Genomic DNA, 17269 nt, shown 5'->3' with positions numbered 1-17269 from the left:
CGGGTGCAGAGAGACCAGCGGAGTTTCTCAACTTGAGTTTCTCTAATAAATCTGCGCTCCGTTGGGTGTTTATAAATTATCTCCTCGCTCTTTCTTGTTTTTTCTTATAATAGAAACATTTTCCTTCCATCAGGAATTTCTGGCACGGTGTAGGGATGATTTAGAACAAGTCATTGCATTTCTACCTCACCGGTGAGTCCTCAAATCATGACCATAAAATCCCCCGCACTTGATAAAAATGTTCTCTTCGGCAACAACTTAACTCTGCCTTCTGCTGCCTCACCGCCCCCTCAGCCTTGCACTGAAAATCCAAGACCCTGGTTCTCTCCCCTCCTTTTCTCCTTTCTCTCTCTCTCTCCCTTTCAGCCCCTCTCCCATTCTCCTGATTCACTTTTAAAGGACCAAGGGGCCCTACTGGTAGTTTCCCCTTGGCAAAAGCTGATGGTTTCATTTTTGCAAAGGTTAGGGTAAATGGGATCCCCCAAAAGCACCCTTCCCAAAGCAAAGCACTCTGGTGAATAAACAATGGCTCGACTGTGTTTGTAAAGCCTCTAACCTTTGTTGTTAGAATTTTTCTTTCTGTCTGCCTCTCCCTCCCTTCTTCCTTTCCTTTCCTTGGCCAGTGAGCTGATTCAGGAGGCCGTTGGTTGGGACCCTGGGACTGGGGCCTTCTAAAACCAGGCCACCATCCCCAGCAGGCCAGTAGGCTGGGAAAGGCTAAGGCAGGAGAGAGTGGCACCCACTCAGCTCGGCCCTGTATGCTGTGCCTCTGGAGCCCCAGGTCCTCAGGTCTGTGGAGAGAGTTGGGTTTAACTACTACAGGCTCCCCCAGGGGAAAGGAGAGAAAATGGGGAGCTCTGTGGCCTTGCTGCATCCAAATCCCCTCTATCCCAAGGTCGGTTTAAGCAGTGACCATGGCTCAAAGGATGCTGAAAGCCGCAAGGTGCTCCTGCCCACACGTACAGTCTTGCAGCCCCTACCTAGAGCAGAGGAGAGGACAGCACAGGAACGGGACATCAAGACCAAGCACGTGGGCCTTGGTGGGCGCCCAGCAGCGGCCGCCGAGGCCCTTCCCTCCCTTTGATGTGCTGATGGGCGTGGTGATGCCCGCTCACCCTAGGGTGCTGCAGAAGGTGCCTGGGAAGGCTAGGAGCCAACTGAGCTTCGTTAGTTAAGGTCCCAAGGCCTGGGTGCAGGAGTGGGACAGCCCAACCTGGTGTCATCCTGCTAGTAACACCAGGCCCCTCTCCCATCACACAAAGATGGTCCCCCAGGGCACTGACTCGAGTCATTGCCCCCCTCCCCATCCCAGCACTGCTCTCCAGGTCAAGAGGGTTGTGCAGAACTGCAGAACTGGCCTTTGCAGGGCGAACTTTGCTTTCTGCTTCACCAGTGCCCATTAACCAGAAAGTTTCTTTCCCCCCTCCTGGTCCCTTCTCATGTCTTCCGGGACCCCTGCTCTAAAGAAAATCCTTGCTTGTTTGTTTAATGAGGGAAAGTTGGTGAGTGGCCCGGATGGGGCAGAGAGTAGGTGGTGTGGAGGGGGGGGGGCTCCAGAAAGGGGATGGGGGCAGGTGCTGGCCACAGCTGAAGGAGGCGAAAATCTCGGAAAAGTCACCGTTTGCGCCGAAAAAAAAAACCCATAATCGTTCTCATTTCGGCTTCGTCACCCCCACCGCGCTGCAGTCGGGCGGTGGGGCGATCGAAGCTGCAGTTTTATAGCTGTAGAGGAAAGAACTCGTAAAATGCTAACAGCTTTTATGCGCTGCGGCATAAACAACAACAGACTCCGGCTTTATTGCGTTTTATAGTTTGTTAAAGAGTTTACAGCCGTTTTTTGGGGGCCGGTTACCCAGCCAATTCCCTCCACACGATAGTTAAACCTTTATCAATAATAAGGAAATTGATCATTAAAGCCTTAAATATGACTACCTCGTTTGTTTGAAAATATGTTTAGGAGAGGAAGCTGTATGATTTGATAACTTGTATTAAAATACCAATTACATTTATAGGACCTTTTAAAACTCGGCGCAATTAAACCGTGTTCTTTTACATTTTTCCGAAGCGACCCTGACATTTAAAAAGACTCCAACTGCCTCGTTAAAATCGCGAAATTAACAGCGTGCCTCCGCCTGGCGCGCTGTGTATGTGTGTGTGCGTGTTTTTTTCCGTGACTCCCCCACATCAGTCTTTGGGGGTGGTCTGCGAAGGTATTTGATTTGTTGTGAGGCGAGAGATATCTCATTAATGTAGGTAGTTAAACAGATTTAATCCGTATTCATTCTCTCTCACCCCCTCTCCCTCTCCCCCCTCTCCCCCTCTCCCCCTCGCTCTCCCTGGGTGTTTTTTTTTTCCCCTCCTTTTTTTTTTTTTTTTTTCCGCGCCCTCCTCACTCCCTGGCGCTCTCTCGCTCTAGCTCTCTCTCGCGCTCGCTCTCTCTCGCTCGCACCCTCGCTCTGCGTTCTGTCCGGGAGGAGTACGGAGAAGCCAATAGGATGCGGGGTCTCTAATGGATGCAAATGATCATGAAAAGACAGTGCAAAATATGAAACAACTCATTTGCAGGGAAGTAAATCACCGAAAACTGTTTATGAACTGGCATCCCTTCTTCGAAATGTAAAGCGAGGACCTCTTTAAGTGGCGGTATATTTTTGTTTGGGGGGTGGGGGGTGGGGGGAGGGCGAGCGAGCCGCGGCTGCCATGCAAGCTTAGACTTTTGGAGGCTTCGCTGTCCTTTTCTATTCCTGGAAATCACAAAAAGTGTGGCGGCTTCGAGATCTTCTTCGCCTTTTCTTTCTTTTCTTTTTTCCCCCTCCTCCCTTTCCCTCTCCTTCCCTGGCGAGGGTGACTAGGAGCCGGCGAATCCGCGTTTTTTTTCTCTCTCTCTCCCTCCCTTTCCCCCTCCCCACCCCCTCCCCAACAGCCCCCAACTACAGCCGCCGCCGCCGCCGCCGCCTCAAAATTCAATAAAATGAGCTCTTATTTCGTCAACTCACTGTTCTCCAAATACAAAACCGGGGAGTCCCTGCGCCCCAATTATTATGACTGCGGCTTCGCCCAGGACCTGGGCGGCCGACCCACCGTGGTGTACGGTCCCAGCAGCGGGGGCAGCTTCCAGCACCCGTCGCAAATCCAGGAGTTCTACCACGGGCCGTCGTCGCTGTCCACCGCTCCCTACCAGCAGAACCCGTGCGCCGTGGCGTGCCACGGGGACCCGGGCAACTTCTACGGCTACGACCCGCTGCAGCGACAGAGCCTGTTCGGTGCGCAGGATCCAGACCTGGTGCAGTACGCCGACTGCAAGCTCGCCGCCGCCAGCGGCCTGGGCGAGGAGGCCGAGGGTTCAGAGCAGAGCCCGTCGCCCACACAGCTCTTCCCCTGGATGCGCCCGCAAGGTGAGCTCGCGGCGGGGACGGCCGGGGCGGAAGGGAGACCGGAGGGCCCGACGCCGGGCAGGGGGCCGGGAAGGCCGGGAGCATTTCCTGAAGCTCCTGGAAGACGTGCCTGCTGCGTTCCGATCGCCTCCCGTTTCTTTCCTCCTCCCTTCCTCCCTTCCTTCTTTCCTTCCTTCTTTCCTTCCTCCTTTCCTTCCTCCCTCCTTTCCTCCCTCCCTCTCTCCCTCCCTCCCTTCCTTCCTTCCTCCCTCCCTTGCTTCCTTCCTTTCTTTTTTGTTTCCCTTGAAAGGGGGTCGCTAAGCGACATTTCCTGAATCCATAAACCCCTCACCCTGCCTTACTTTTCTTCTTCTCATCCTTTTTTTCCCCTTTTAGTGTTTTATGGGGGTAGTGGAGAGAGGGTGGTGGGAGTGGGGGCGCTCAACTTTTGCACTTCTCAATTGCTTTATAGTTTAATTACCCTGAAGAAACTTTTCTTCTGGGGCAGAGGCTCTGGGGGCTTTTCAAGGTGGGTCCATTCGTCCCCATCCTGGCTTTTTAAATTCTTATATCCTCCTCCCCACCCCCCCTTCACATCCTTCCTTCTAAAGTTTATGGCACTTTTAATAGATTTGAACCACCCCTACCCAACTCTGGTGCTTGTTACCAGGGGAGGGGGCTCCCCCTTTCTGGCTCCCTTAGATTCAGTGGTGTCTGACCCCCCTCACCCCCCCCCCTCGCTCCTCTGACCGCGGCCTCCCAGCGCCCCCGCCCCTGCGCGGGGTAGAAGGTCCCTTGCCCTTATTATACTGGTCTCCTAGGCTGGTTCACGAATCTTCCAACCTTCTCCATCTCTGCCCCCTCCCCCACCCTCCCCTCCCCCCTGTCTCGCCCTTTCCCCCATTCCCAGCAGCCGCCGGACGCAGGCGAGGCCGACAGACCTACAGCCGCTACCAGACCCTGGAGCTGGAGAAGGAGTTCCTATTTAATCCCTATCTGACTCGCAAGCGGCGGATCGAGGTATCGCATGCGCTGGGACTGACAGAGAGACAGGTCAAAATCTGGTTCCAGAACCGGAGGATGAAGTGGAAAAAAGAGAACAACAAAGACAAGTTCCCCAGCAGCAAATGCGAGCAGGAGGAGCTGGCGAAACAGAAGCTGGAGCGGGCCCCGGAGGCGGCGGACGAGGGCGACGCGCAGAAGGGCGACAAGAAGTAGGCTCCAGCTGGGACTGCCAGGGCCGCGGCTGCCCTCCGTCCGCGGGTCCCCCGACCACGCCGCCGTCGCCCGCCCCCGCCCGAGAGAGCTCTGGCCCCGCGAGCGGGGCCGGGAGCCTGGCCTCCCGCCGCAGCGTCCCCCGCCGCGCCAGTCCCCGCTAGTGGTAGTATCTCGTAATAGCTTCCGTGTGTGAGCTACCGTGGATCTCCTTCCCTTCTCTTGGGGGCCGGGGGAGGGAAAAGAAAAGGATTTTAAGCAAGGACTCCCTCGCCCTGCGAGGGTGAGCGGCTGCGGCCTGGCTGAGCCCCCCACGCCCCCGCCCCGTGTAAAAAGCCTCCTTGTGCAATGGTCTTTTTTCCTTTGAACGTGCTTCTTTGTAATGACCGAGGTACCGATTTCTGCTAAGTTCTCCCAACAACATGAAACTGCCTATTCACGCCGTAATTCTTTCTGTCTCCCTCCCCTTCTCTCTTCTCTCTCTCTCTCTCTCTCTCTCTCTCTCTCTCGTCCTCATTTCCCCTCCCAACCCCTCTCTCCCCGCTGCCCTCCCTAGCTCGCTGGCTTTCTCTCTTGCTTCTCTCTTTTCCTCCCAACACCCCCGCCCCCTTTGGTTTGGCAATTTCGTCTTAAGTGTTTCTCAAAAGAGGTTACTTTAGTTAGCATGCGCGCTGTGGGCAATTGTTAAAAGTGTTCTTAGGTTTACTGTGAAGAGAATGTATCCTGTATCCGTGAATTGCTTTATTGGGGGGTGGGAGGGCTAATTATATATTTTGTTGTTCCTCTATACTTTGTTCTGTTGTCTGCGCCTGAAAAGGGCGGAAGAGTTACAATAAAGTTTACAAGCGAGAACCCGAGACTGGCCCGGCCCGCGCTCCTCATTTGCCCCCGGCGCCTTGCAGAGCTGGGGGGGAGCCGGTCACCGGGCTCCTGCGCCCTCCGGGCCGGGCAGCCCAGAGGAGGGGGCGGGGGCTGGAGGCAGGTGGTGCGAGTCCCTTGGCCCAGGGGCGCAGGGGGTGAGGGAGGCGGCTGCGCCTGATTGGAGGAGAGAGGAACGGGGGAGGGGAGCCCAGAGAAACCCCCTCCCTTCGTGTTCTGAGGCTGTCTGCCCGAGACCCAGGCGCCCAGGCCAAGCTGGAGAGATGCGCCCGGTTGGTGGCTCTATCCCTCACCACCTCCCCTTTTGTTTCTGTGGGCCCTCTCCTGTCTCCTGTGTGTGCATGGAAGGGGGGGGGTGGCTGGTGAAAGTGGAGCGCAGGGCCGTTGAACAAGCTTATATATTTATTCCCCCCCCCCACTGGGTTTGGGGGGGGAGGAGGAGGAGAGGGGAGATGCTCTTCCCCACCTCTCCCTCTCCAAGAGTTGGCCACCTTCGCCCAGCTCCGAGGTCGTGGCTCGCCGCCTTCCTTCCTTCGCTGCCTCTGCTTCTCCGGCAGCCACGCTCGACTGAGGCATCCGCCTCCCGGAACCAGGAGAGCAGCATACCCAGGCCGCCCTCCTCCCTTCCTTTCTCTTCCCACCCACCCCACCCCCTTCCTTTTTTATTTTCAAACCTTTTTTTGTTTTTTTTTTTTTTGTTTTAAGCCAACAGAAACCGCAGTATCCAACGCCTGTGGGCTGGATCCCGAGCCTGTAGGAGCACCCACGAAGCCTCACTCCATCCCTGCCCGTATGTCCGGGGGCACCCAGAGAGAGCCAGGAAGCCAGGCTCACCTCCGCTCTTCACCTCGGGAGAACAGGACCAAGTTCCCCCAAAGGCCCAGCCAGGCTGAATTGGCCCAGATTAATAAAGACCTGCCCTGCCCCCACCCACCCACCCAGTTGCGGGCAGTCCCTGCATTTGTTTCTCGCTGGGTAACCGGCTGGGGAGGTGGGTGTACGGGGGGGGGGGTGACAACACGGATCGCTCGGAGGTTATTTATTTTCCCTTCTACTCAATCCCTTCCTCCCCAAATCTCGCCTGCAAGCTGCCTCCAGCCCAAGGGGGTCGGCAGCGGCCCTTGAGCCCCCAGCCCCAATCCACAGAGCTTGGCTTTCCCATTCATTATTGATCATATTTTATAAATCCAACGCCACACAATTTTTTCCACATTACCGGGAGCCGTGGGGAGGCCGCCCGGCCATTGGCGGAGGGCACGTCACGTGGGCGGGGTCACGTGGTCCGGAGAGGAAAAAGGGGGTCCTTTTTGGTGTAAATCTGGACTCTAATTCTGTAATATATCAAGGAATCTCGTAAAACCGACACTAAAACGTCCCTGCCTACAAATCATCCGGCCAAATTATGAGTTCATTGTATTATGCGAATGCTTTATTTTCTAAATATCCAGCCGCAAGTTCGGTTTTCGCTACCGGAGCCTTCCCTGAACAAACTTCTTGCGCGTTTGCTTCCAACCCCCAGCGCCCGGGCTATGGAGCGGGTTCGGGCGCTTCCTTCGCCGCCTCGATGCAGGGCTTGTACCCCGGCGGGGGGGGCATGGCGGGCCAGAGTGCAGCCGGCGTCTACGCGGCCGGCTACGGGCTCGAGCCGAGTTCCTTCAACATGCACTGCGCGCCCTTTGAGCAGAACCTCTCCGGGGTGTGTCCCGGCGACTCCGCCAAGGCGGCGGGCGCCAAGGAGCAGAGGGACTCGGACTTGGCGGCCGAGAGTAACTTCCGGATCTACCCCTGGATGCGAAGCTCAGGTAACGCCGCGCACCGAGCCATCCCGAGCGAGCCGCAGTGGCCTGGGCACATTCCCCGGAAGGCGCCCCCTTCCTGGCCGAGTGCCCCTTTCCGCGTCCAGAATGCTCCGGTAGGAGGTCGGCCGTGGGGGACGCGGCAGCCCCTCGGCCGCAGCCCGGCGCGCCGCCCCCACCCCCATTTTTTGATCGGTGCTCTCAGGCTCGTTCTGCTCCCTTGGCGGATCTCTCTCCGCCGACGCCGTGGCGCTCCGAGCCCCCGCCCGCCCCCCACCTTTCCTCCCGGCCTTTTAGCTTTAAATATTTATCAGCCGCGCCGGCACGGGCTGGAGACGAGGCCGTTTGTCTTGTGGAGGAAGGCTGGGGTTTGCAGAGAATAGCCATTAGGGTCTCCCCCCTCCCTTCTCCCTTCCCCCGCCGGGGATCTCAGCTCTGGGTGTGTCCCCCAGCCCCAGCTTGGAGGTCTGGGGGAGGGGGCCGCAGCGCTCAGCAATTCTCCCCTCCCCCTTCCTTCCCAGCCAACCCCGCTCCCCCATTATTCCCTTCTGGACAATTAGAGGTGGGCTCTAGAGGCTTGGCGGGAGGAGGGGGTATGAGAAGAGATGAAGATCCAGCCAGGGACACAGAGCCAGAGAGGCAGGTGGAGACAGGGGGGCTGAGATCAAGAGAGACGAGGCTCCTGACCCCCCAGTGAACTTGGGAAGAGGGGGTGAGCAGCCTCATAGGAGTACAGCTGGCTTCCTCAGGTGCCCCCTCCTAGGGTTCCTAAGTGCCTCTGGAGAAGTGGCCAGCAAGTTTGCAGGTATCATTCCAGAAGGGTGAATGTCCTCTTAGGAGAGGGTCTCTATGGAGCCAAATCAGAAGTTAGAGAGTGCAGGCCACTGAAGAGGCTACTGCAGGAGCCCCAAGAGAGTAGAGTCTCCTGACTAGCCCGAACCAGACATCTTTCTTAATGCTTTCCTGGTCTCAGGGCCCAACCCCAAGGTTCAGAAGGCCCAAGACTTGTGGTCAGAGGCTCCTAATCCAGCCAGAAGCAGCCCAGCTCCTACACCATCCGTATTGGCGGTCACTGTCCCCATTACCTGCTCCATAATTCAACTGCCTTTCCAGTTGATTTATCAAAGCCCAAATTTTTCTGCTCGTAAACATTTCACGTTGGCTTTTATCTGACTTGAAATTAGGGCCCCTAGTCCCTCCTCCCACGTCTACTTCCCAGGAGGGCTGGCATCGTCACCGCCCCCAGTGCAGCCTCCCCCAAGGCTCCTCAGGGTTTTGGCCTAACCTGGAAAGCTCTCCTCTGGCCTTCAGCCCCCACCACCCTGATACTCCACGTTCCGCCCCAAACCAGGCTGCTGTCTGCCCTGTGCCTTCCTTCCTGGAGGCCCAAATATTGATTTGGAGAACTGGGTCGTCTGGGCAGGTGGGCAGGCAGGACAGCCTGGCCCTGTCTGAACCTCAGCCACTCACTGGAAAATGGTCATCAGAGGGCAACTGCTCTCAGGCCAACTCTGAGCTCCAAGGAAATCTGCAAATTCTCACCTCCGCCTCATACCACAACAGGCTGTGTGTGTGTGTGTGTGTGTGTGTGTGTGTGTGTGTGGTGTGTGTATGAGAGAGAGAGAGAGAGAGAGAGAGAGGGAGAGAGAGAGAGACTAGGTCTATAAGGCTCCTTTGTTTCCTTTTCTTTTTGGGAAAAGCACTCAGGTCAGGCCTAGAGCCCCACTCCAGGGTCACTTCTATGGTTTCCATTGCCCCATTGCCCTAAAGACATCAGAGTCACTATCCAAAAAGGGAAGCTTGGGGTCCTTGGTCCCAGGGGTGATGGGAGGATTAACCTTCCTTCATCCCACAAGAGCCAGCAGGCTAAATTTTTCATCCAGAAGCTTGAGGCTGGAGGACTTTCTGGGTGGAAAGTGGGGATGTTTGCCTCAGGAGGCCTGTAGAAAAGCCTGCACATGCTGGGGGTATGGAAAATAAGAATCTGGCTTAGTGGAGAAATGGGCTCTCCCAACCACTTCTCGTGGCTTCTCCTACATACACTGATTATTCTCCTTTAAATATTATGTGCAGGGACTGACCGAAAGCGGGGGCGCCAGACCTACACCCGCTACCAGACCCTGGAACTGGAGAAGGAGTTTCACTACAATCGCTACCTGACCCGCCGGAGGCGCATCGAGATCGCGCACGCGCTCTGCCTCACCGAAAGACAGATCAAGATCTGGTTCCAGAACCGGCGCATGAAATGGAAAAAGGAGAACAAGACGGCGGGTCCTGGGGCCACAGGCCAGGACAAGGCCGAGGTGGAGGAGGACGAGGAAGAGTGAGAGCCGGAGAAAGGGCAGAGGAAGAGAGCTGAGACAGGGAGAGAGGTGAAGCCCAGCTCTGAGAACTGATCCAGGAAACTCAAATTAAATCGGGAGGGGGAAAACTATTTAAATAGTGGAAAGCAGTTGGAAAGTTTTTAAGGAGAGAAGGTGAAATTTTGGTTTCTTAACACTGAAAAAAAAATACTACCTATAGAAACGTCCGTCGGGTTTGTTTTGTACGATATGAGGACATCATCTACCTGTTCTGTAGCTTTCTGGGATTTGCCGCCCCTTTTCTATGTCGCTATTGTAAGGTCTTTGTAAAATCTTGCTGTTTTGTAAACCCCTTTCTTTGACGCTGTCTTTGTGGTCTGTGGGTCTGGACTTACAGTGTGTGGTTTCCGTCCTCCTGAGCCCCCCTGACTTCCCAGTAGCGGCACTGAAGGGGCCTTAGGGAGCCCCATGGACCCACCGACTAGCTCAAGTGTCCCCTCTGTGCACCTGGCCTGCCCGATGCTCCTTGTTCCCATGAGCCCCCGTGATCCTCTTTACGTTGTATGTGTACCTGAAGGATGGAGAAATAAAACACAATTTAAAAATGAACAGATGCCTTATTTTCTGTGTTTCCCTAGAACCAGGGGTGGGGGACAGAGAGGGTCAGGGTTATGCATCCCAGAGCCTCTTGGCTTCAACTTCTGCTGCTAGTCGTTTCTTTCTGTGCTTGGGGTCGGCTCTCTTTCCTCCTCCTTGCTCTGGGGGCTACTAGCCAGCGAACCCTGATATCACACACACGTCCCCTTTACACACTCTGACATACACAAACGCACGGATGACACACATTCACAGGCTGACATCACACATACAGAAATATATACATCGCCACACACAGTCGCCAATAAACACCCCTACTCGTACGTTCATAAATAAACATACAGGCATCCACACATCCCAACTCGACCCGGGGAACGCACGCATTCACGTTCACACACACTCACGAGTAAACACACGTTCACACTCACTCACAGAAACATTTATGCATGCCAACGTACATTCACACGCTGGCTTATAAACACAGATTCACATTCGCCCCCCAAGGAAGCACATCCACGAGCCCGCACGCCCAGTCGCGCACGTTCGCAAAACAAAACGCCCACAGTTACGCGAACTCTTCCTCGTCCAGGCCTTCAGACCAGGCTAGGGCCCAAACGCAGAGCTGAAATCCAAAGTGTTAGGCCCCATAGGAAGGAAGAGTGGAAGGAAAGGGAAGGTGACCCCCCCAGATCCCCTCCCGCTTCCTGGGCGGCGTTGAGCAGAAGCCGGGCCGGCGACCAGAGACGCACGGCCGGCCCAAGGCGGCCTCCAAAGCCGGGGCGCTCCGGGCTTCCCGCTCACTAGGCACACATTTTCCGCAAGACCTGTTCGGTTCTTTTATTTCCACCTCTTTTGCTTTCATGCATTTTAATTTCTCTCATTCTAAATTAACACAGCGATCCGAATAATACTTTAAAATGGTGGGGAATGAGCCCTGAGAACGAGAACCTGAGCGGGGCAAGTTTACCCGGCTAGTGTGGCCGCAGCCGGGCCGCTCCGAGCCGGCCGCGCCTCCCGCCGCAGCTCCGCCGGCTTCCTCCGCGCCTTGCTACCCGCGGTCCGCGCGGCCGGCAACCTGGAATCTTCTCCGGAGTAGAGAGAAAGAGAAAAAAGAGAAAAAAACATGTGTGGGGGGATGTTATTTCGTTTCCTGCATCTGGGCGCTGGTAGCTCAATTCAAAATACAGGAGTATTTCAGGGGACCTGGGAAACACGGGGTGGATTTTGTTGGTTGTTGGTGGTGTTTGTTTGTTTGTTTTCCTCCAAAACACCCCATGATTGAGGAACGTAAACCTGGAAGACGGCGCCTAGGCATCTAGACCTGTGGAGCTGAGGTTTAGAATTTATTCGATTATAAGCCTTGGATCCTTTAAATGTAAAGAACAGGTATGGGGACAGAGGGGGGGGGGAGCAGTTTGGAAAGGAAGTGCATTTTAGGAGGACCTGTTTAATTTGAATTTGTAAGTAAAAGTCCCCTGAACCTGCAGTTTCCCCCATTAATGACCGCAGAACCCCCTGAGAGCACACAGAGCTGTCATTGGGAACCTGGGTGTGCGGGCATTTGGGCGCGAGAGGCAGGGATCCGGCTTCAGCCTCTTCTAATTTCTGGGGTGCAGAGGCGAGAATCTGGCTGCTAGACTGTCTGCCTTGGCCTCTATCAGGACTACCTTTCTTCCCCGGGGAAAAACTAGGCCCTGGGGGATCTAGGGCCCCCACACCCGCAATGCCACAAGCCTCACAGGTGGGGGTCTTGCCATCTAGAGGGCTGGGAATGAGGGGGGCATTCAGAAGGGGGAGAGGGGGCACTGAAGCTTTCATTTTGCCCTGATGCAAGTGGCAATTCTGGATCCCTGCCGCTGCTCCCGACTCACCCCAAAACTATCTTAGAATGGCCCCTGTGTGGAGGATTTGGGGTGAATTCTTACTAGAAGAGGGGGCAGAGCTCCTGTGAGAATAGGGAGGTTCTGGAAAGAATCCCCTTCCCAGATGGACCCTTGTGGCTCCTCTGCCTGATTCCCTGCACCCCAAATCTCACCCCTTCTCATATTGGGGTTTCCCCAAATAGCGAGAAGGAGAAGAAAAGAAGATGGCGACTGAGAAAAGGGTTGCTGGTGGAGCAGCCATGAAGAAATGCAATAAATTCCTTGTTGTTTTATGAAAATTTACAACTTTGTGATAGAAGTTTATGAGTGGTTGAATCCAGCGATTGGCCGGCGCCGGTCATGTGGCCGGGCGATCGTGAACATGAACTTTTTATCATTTCCCTGGTGGTTATAATGCAGCATTCTTTTGGACACCACACCTAGGTCGGAGCACTGTCGTCCTTCAGGGCTCCAGCCTCTTGATATTTTTATACTTCAGTATCACTCGATAAAGAAAAAGAGAGAGAGGAAGAGAGAGGGAGAGGAAAGAAGAGAGAGAGAGAGAGAGGGAAGGAGGGGTGGGAATTACACAAAAGAGAGAACCAAAAATAATTTTAATTTCTAAGTTGATTTGCTTGCTGATCTGGGATTTTAGTCATCATGGAGGGTAAATGGACAATCTGCCCAGGACTGCAGCCTGATACCATTTTTCAAAGCCAGAACTTACTCCATTTTCTATGCAAATGTCAGAAAAGCGAAACACCCTCTCTCCCAAGTCAGAGAAGGGGAAGCGACGGCTCTCAGGTTGGGACAATATTATCTGGAAGATGAAGAAGAAACAGAACGCTTTTCCCCCCTCCTTCCTCCTCACCCCTGTCAATCGGAGGAAAGAAATCCCAAGGTCTACAAAGGTAAGGGAGATTCTACAATTCTCTTCTTATTCTTTTGCATCGATTTTGTAGGGGGTGGGGCTTGGGTTTGTCTCCGTCTCCCCCCCTCTCTCCAAGACGGGGGCTGAACCCCACCTCTGGGCACTTCAGAGAGAGGCTTCCCAGGAAATTCGGTGGCCGGAGAGAGAGGGGTGGCTGCTTCCTGGAGGGGGAGCCAAGGCAGGGAAGACGGGAGGAGGAACCGAAAAGGGACCACGGAGGCGAGCTCTAAGTCGCCTTTTTAAGCTGGGAAGAGAGGCTCAAGCAAGGGGGCTGCAAAGGAGAGGATGGGGGCGTCTGGGCTCCAGGGCGCCCTAGAAGCCAGTCGCTATGGCCTCTGTGGGTGTGCGCCCCCTCCCCCTCCCACCATCCCCCCCCCTTGTTCCGGCCTCCCCCAGTTGCCCCCCGCGCAGTTCTCTTGCCCGGCATGGGTATCGGCGGTTTTCCGGCGGCATTGGCACAAGGGGAGGTGGTGCCGAGGGACGTTCTGGTCTCTGGAGGGCCTGGAATGTCCGCAGAGGCCCGCGAGGGCGAGGAGGCGGCGGCTAGAGGGACACAGAAAGAACAATTCACAGAGAAATGCTCATTATCTCCCTTACGGAGACATTTTTGAAATTCAAGGGCTGTGGGTGGAGGCACCAACATCGAGGGAGACCCCCTCCCCCCAGGAAGCCAGCCTGAGAATGCCCAGGTCTGTCGCCACTCCCGCAGGAGGGAGCGTCGCTCTGCAGGGAGACAGTTTTGTGGTTTTTAACGCGGTAGGTCACAGCGTGTTGGTGTCTGTGCAATATTGATTCTATTCCTTGTGTTTTATGGGTGTGTGGATTTCGGTGGAGGAAATTGCCATGGTGTGTCTCAGGTGGGAGCACCTCAAACTTTCCCTGGATCCAACCGTGGTGATTGTGAAGAAGCTGTGGAGTGTGTTGTTGTGTTTGAGGCTTGTACACAAAAACAAAAACAAAACAGGGAGGGACAGAGAGAGAAGAAGAAGAAGCAGCAGAAGAAAATCAAAAAGAAAACCCAGTTAGGGAACCTGATGGTGTCCGGACTGGAGAGCTGCCTGGCGCTGAGCTCAGACAGCTAGTCCTGTCCCTCCGGCGCCTGATTTCATTCTCCAGCCAGGCCTCCTGGGGGTGGGGAGGAGGGAGGAGAAGGATCGTTGGGAGGGAGACCGAAATTCCTAAAGTAGCTGGTGGGGTGGAAGAACGGGAAAGCTGGTGAGAACCTAAAAACAGAGTGAGTGAGAGGGCTTCTGGGGAAGCTGCCAGCGGAGAGATAAGCGGTTTGGGGCGTGGAGGGCAGGAGAGACTATGATTTAGTTTGGTTTGCACAAATAGGTGATTGCTTTCCTCTTTTTAAAGACCAAATGCAGAGCGTTCGGCCTGGGGCCTCTGGTGGCCCAGGGATCGCGGGGGATGGGGGTCGGTAGGGGGATATTGGCATTCTGGATCCTGAGCTGGGAAGAGAGGGATGCAGGCCACTTGTGGCGCAGGAAGGGGGTCCCTGGAGGCACAGGTAGATGCCTAGAAGCAGGCCCGGACTGGGTACCTGCAGGGACCCTCGGCTGCACAGCGATAGAAGTTCTCGGCCAGCGCCCACGGTACTCAGGGCCTATTCTCAAAGGAAAAATTCCCCAAACCCATCCAGACTGAAGGTCTTTTTCTCCTGTAGTCTTGGTGTGGTTATAAATCATCCCTTAGACAGTTTGCTCTGACCCAAATTATGCGGTTTGCTGCCATCTACCGTCCGTTCGGAGACATGCGGCTTCGGCGCCGCAAGCCGGGCGACACTGCCTGAACCGTGCGCGACGCCCGGAGCCCCTGCTGCTCAGGTTCGGCGGGTTGCGGGGACTTCGGGCCCAGATTGTCGCTTTCCGCTGGATCTTGGTACCCGCCATTCCGCGTGTGGATTAGAGAACAAGTGTCCCTTCCTCCTGGCCCGCCCCATTCCAGCTCCAAACCCAGCGGCTGGCTGGGAAAGCGGCTTTTTCTAGGACATATTTAAAAAAGACTAATACTGCATCCCGCGGGCAGGGGGCCCTGAACCAAAGGGTTGGGGGATCAGAGTCGAGAGTCCTCACCCTCCTACCCCTCCAAGGCTACAGAGGGGATCATCCGGGCCGCTCGGGAGATGCGAGGCCAAGGCTGTTCAAGGTTTATTTGGTTTTCTTTTCGGCCAAAGGAGGGGGCCAGCAGGGGAGGCGCCGGTCCCGCAGTTCCACTCGGCTGTCTAAAGACAGACCGGGTCTGTGTTCTCCGGGTTGGCCGGTGAGTCCGTGGTGAAGGAATTGAGCCGAATTTTCTGGAAACTGTTGGTGTCTGCAAGTGAGTGTGGGTCCCCTCCCCCATTCTCGACCGTTTCAAGCAAAATCGACACAAATATGCTTTGGGTAAAAATTGAGAGTGGGAGCAGGGATCAATCATTAAGGAACCAGACCATTGTGATTTCCGTTCCTGCAGGACCCCTCACACCCGCTTAACCCGACTGCTCTCCCAGAAGGGGGTGGCGAGGGCAGGGGTACGGGGCCTCCGCTGCCGAGTTTGAATATTGGCCCCTGTCTCACGGGTTACTGATTAGCTCGGGCTTTCAAGCTGCAGGAGGAAGCTCTGGCCGCTCCTTTCAAGGTGCTGTGGCCCCAGTTCCTGGGCGGGGGCTCCAGGAAATTGCCTGCGGTGCCAGGCAGGCCGAGGTGTTACTAGGGTCTGGGCCAGAACTGCCGAGGTGGAGGGGGGCCGGCGGTGCTGGGGGGGCAAACCCAGCGGCTGTGGCGCCTCCAGAGTCTGGACCACAGGAGAGCTGCCCTTTCAGCATTTGGGCAGAAAGAGTGACTTTCCGAGGCCAGAAGGCCCGGCCCAGTGCGGAGGCCCCGAGGGAGCCTGCCCGGAAAGTCTCGGGCCCCTCTTTCTTGTGGGCAATCCGAAGGACAGGTAGGGAGGGAAGGTGGCTGGTACAGGGGGTTGAAACACTTTGGGGCTCCTGGGGTGCCCGTGGACCTGGGTGCCGGGAACAGGGAGAGTGAGCTGAGTGTCACCGTCCATCCCACCCCCCAAGATCAGAGACGGTGCCGTTCATTTGCATAATGGAAATGAGGTCTTTGTACCGGCGCTTTGGGCGGGCTAATTTTAAGGCAATATCCCTAGTAAACAGCTCCCCTAGGTTGGGAACTCCCTCTGGGAACATTTATGTTTCCCAAATTCAGAGAATCACAGAGTCTAGGGGAAGAATTGAGTCGAGTTATTTTCATTCGCTCCATCCCAGCCAGAATTGGGAGTGGGCTGGGGGAAGATGTCCACAACCCAATGAGCCGGAGGTGGGGGGAGCTTTGTAGCTGTGAGGAAATGGGAAACTTGGACAGTGTCTCAATCCTCCTCTCCTCCGTACACATACAGGCAAAAACCCCTCCCTGAGGTTACCGGTGCAGGAGAATTTTACTCAGTTGCTGAGCACAACTCGGACATTTCCCTGGGAAATGAAAATGCGTGCGCATCCAGAGGAGCTCGGATCTACAGCATAGAATATTACAATTATAAATTCTGCCTGTGGGGTTTCTGTACAATCCTTCTGTTGCGTACTCAAGACTTGGTACACATTTATATCCATCTCTCTATATACACACTTCCTCAATGAGGCTGGGAGAGACACCCCAGACTGGCAGACGGCTGTGCCTGCTGGGTATTTACATATTCCCCCTTGGAGACAGACAGACGGCAGTGGACCGAACCACAGACAGATTCGTAGAGATCTGGCTCCAGAGACCAGGCGGCCTCTGGCCGGGCCCTGTCTGCTCTTTCTCCCAAACAAACGGATCAGACGAATAAACGCTCATAAATACCTCTGGGCTTAGATAAGAGCGATGAGGCGCTATTTCTTTTCATGCCGGACTCCAGGCGCCCAGGCCCTGCTTCGGGCTCCATCTCGTGACAGGCAACCTGCAGAGGTGAGGTTAATTTGGGGCTGTGGCTCTAAGGATAAGGAGATTATTTTCATGCTTCTGTATCAGGGAAGTCTCCCTGTCTTACAGCATCCTACTTAGTCCCGACTCCACAGCAAAGCCCACATTGTCCATTTCTAGGAAGGGGACACTGTGACCAGGGAGGAGGCAGGACAAATATGGCCCAAGGCCTAGCCTCAGTGGCAAGGAGGAGGGAGGTACATACAGGCACCCTCCTGACCTTGCTCCCCCAGCCCAAATGTTCCCTGTTCCTCTCTAGGAGTTGGCCCAATCACAGCTAGATTGGGGGCACTTAGGATTCTTCATCATTAGAAGACTTGAGTTTATTTTCTTAAATTTTGATAATCCCCTTCCCCCCCCCC

General features: G+C 55.3%; 2 protein-coding genes and 1 long non-coding RNA gene across 6 annotated transcripts; all 3 read left to right on the top strand.

Moving 5' to 3' along the window:
* HOXB8 (homeobox B8) lies at window positions 1–5446 on the top strand. 4 transcript variants are annotated; one of them, XM_058704125.1, is made up of 4 exons: window positions 1–192; window positions 2417–2643; window positions 2924–3395; window positions 4285–5446. In XM_058704125.1, the coding sequence occupies exons 3-4, from the start codon at window positions 2972–2974 to the stop codon at window positions 4590–4592; spliced, it is 732 nt and encodes a 243-aa protein (XP_058560108.1). In that variant the 5' UTR covers window positions 1–192; window positions 2417–2643; window positions 2924–2971; the 3' UTR covers window positions 4593–5446. The 4 variants fall into 4 exon arrangements, with proteins under 4 accessions (XP_058560108.1, XP_058560109.1, XP_058560111.1 ...); XM_058704126.1 differs by lacking the exon at window positions 1–192 and having other exon boundaries at window positions 2394–2643; XM_058704128.1 differs by lacking the exons at window positions 1–192; window positions 2417–2643 and having other exon boundaries at window positions 2660–3395; window positions 4288–5446.
* Window positions 5447–5647: 201 nt separating this feature from the next.
* LOC131498206 (uncharacterized) lies at window positions 5648–6405 on the top strand. The gene is made up of 2 exons (XR_009255342.1): window positions 5648–5740; window positions 6174–6405. It is a non-coding gene; the product is annotated as an uncharacterized LOC131498206 (long non-coding RNA).
* Window positions 6406–6746: 341 nt separating this feature from the next.
* HOXB7 (homeobox B7) lies at window positions 6747–10176 on the top strand. The gene is made up of 2 exons (XM_058705222.1): window positions 6747–7270; window positions 9338–10176. The coding sequence occupies exons 1-2, from the start codon at window positions 6871–6873 to the stop codon at window positions 9589–9591; spliced, it is 654 nt and encodes a 217-aa protein (XP_058561205.1). The 5' UTR covers window positions 6747–6870; the 3' UTR covers window positions 9592–10176.
* The last annotated feature ends 7093 nt before the right edge of the window (window positions 10177–17269 follow it).

This window comes from Neofelis nebulosa, chromosome 16 (genome assembly GCF_028018385.1).
Source record: "Neofelis nebulosa isolate mNeoNeb1 chromosome 16, mNeoNeb1.pri, whole genome shotgun sequence".
NCBI classification, from domain to species: domain Eukaryota; kingdom Metazoa; phylum Chordata; class Mammalia; order Carnivora; family Felidae; genus Neofelis; species Neofelis nebulosa.
The sequence above is the reverse complement of the archived record's forward strand: the minus strand, read 5'-3'. Positions and strand labels throughout refer to the sequence as shown.

Coding starts and splice junctions, on each gene's coding strand:
- HOXB7 (XM_058705222.1), top strand. CDS start 6,871: ATGAGTTCATTGTATTATGCGAATGCTTTATTTTCTAAATATCCAGCC. Junction 7,271..9,337: donor CCCCTGGATGCGAAGCTCAG/GTAACGCCGCGC, acceptor TATTATGTGCAG/GGACTGACCGAAAGCGGGGG.
- HOXB8 (XM_058704125.1), top strand. CDS start 2,972: ATGAGCTCTTATTTCGTCAACTCACTGTTCTCCAAATACAAAACCGGG. Junction 3,396..4,284: donor CCCCTGGATGCGCCCGCAAG/GTGAGCTCGCGG, acceptor CCCCATTCCCAG/CAGCCGCCGGACGCAGGCGA.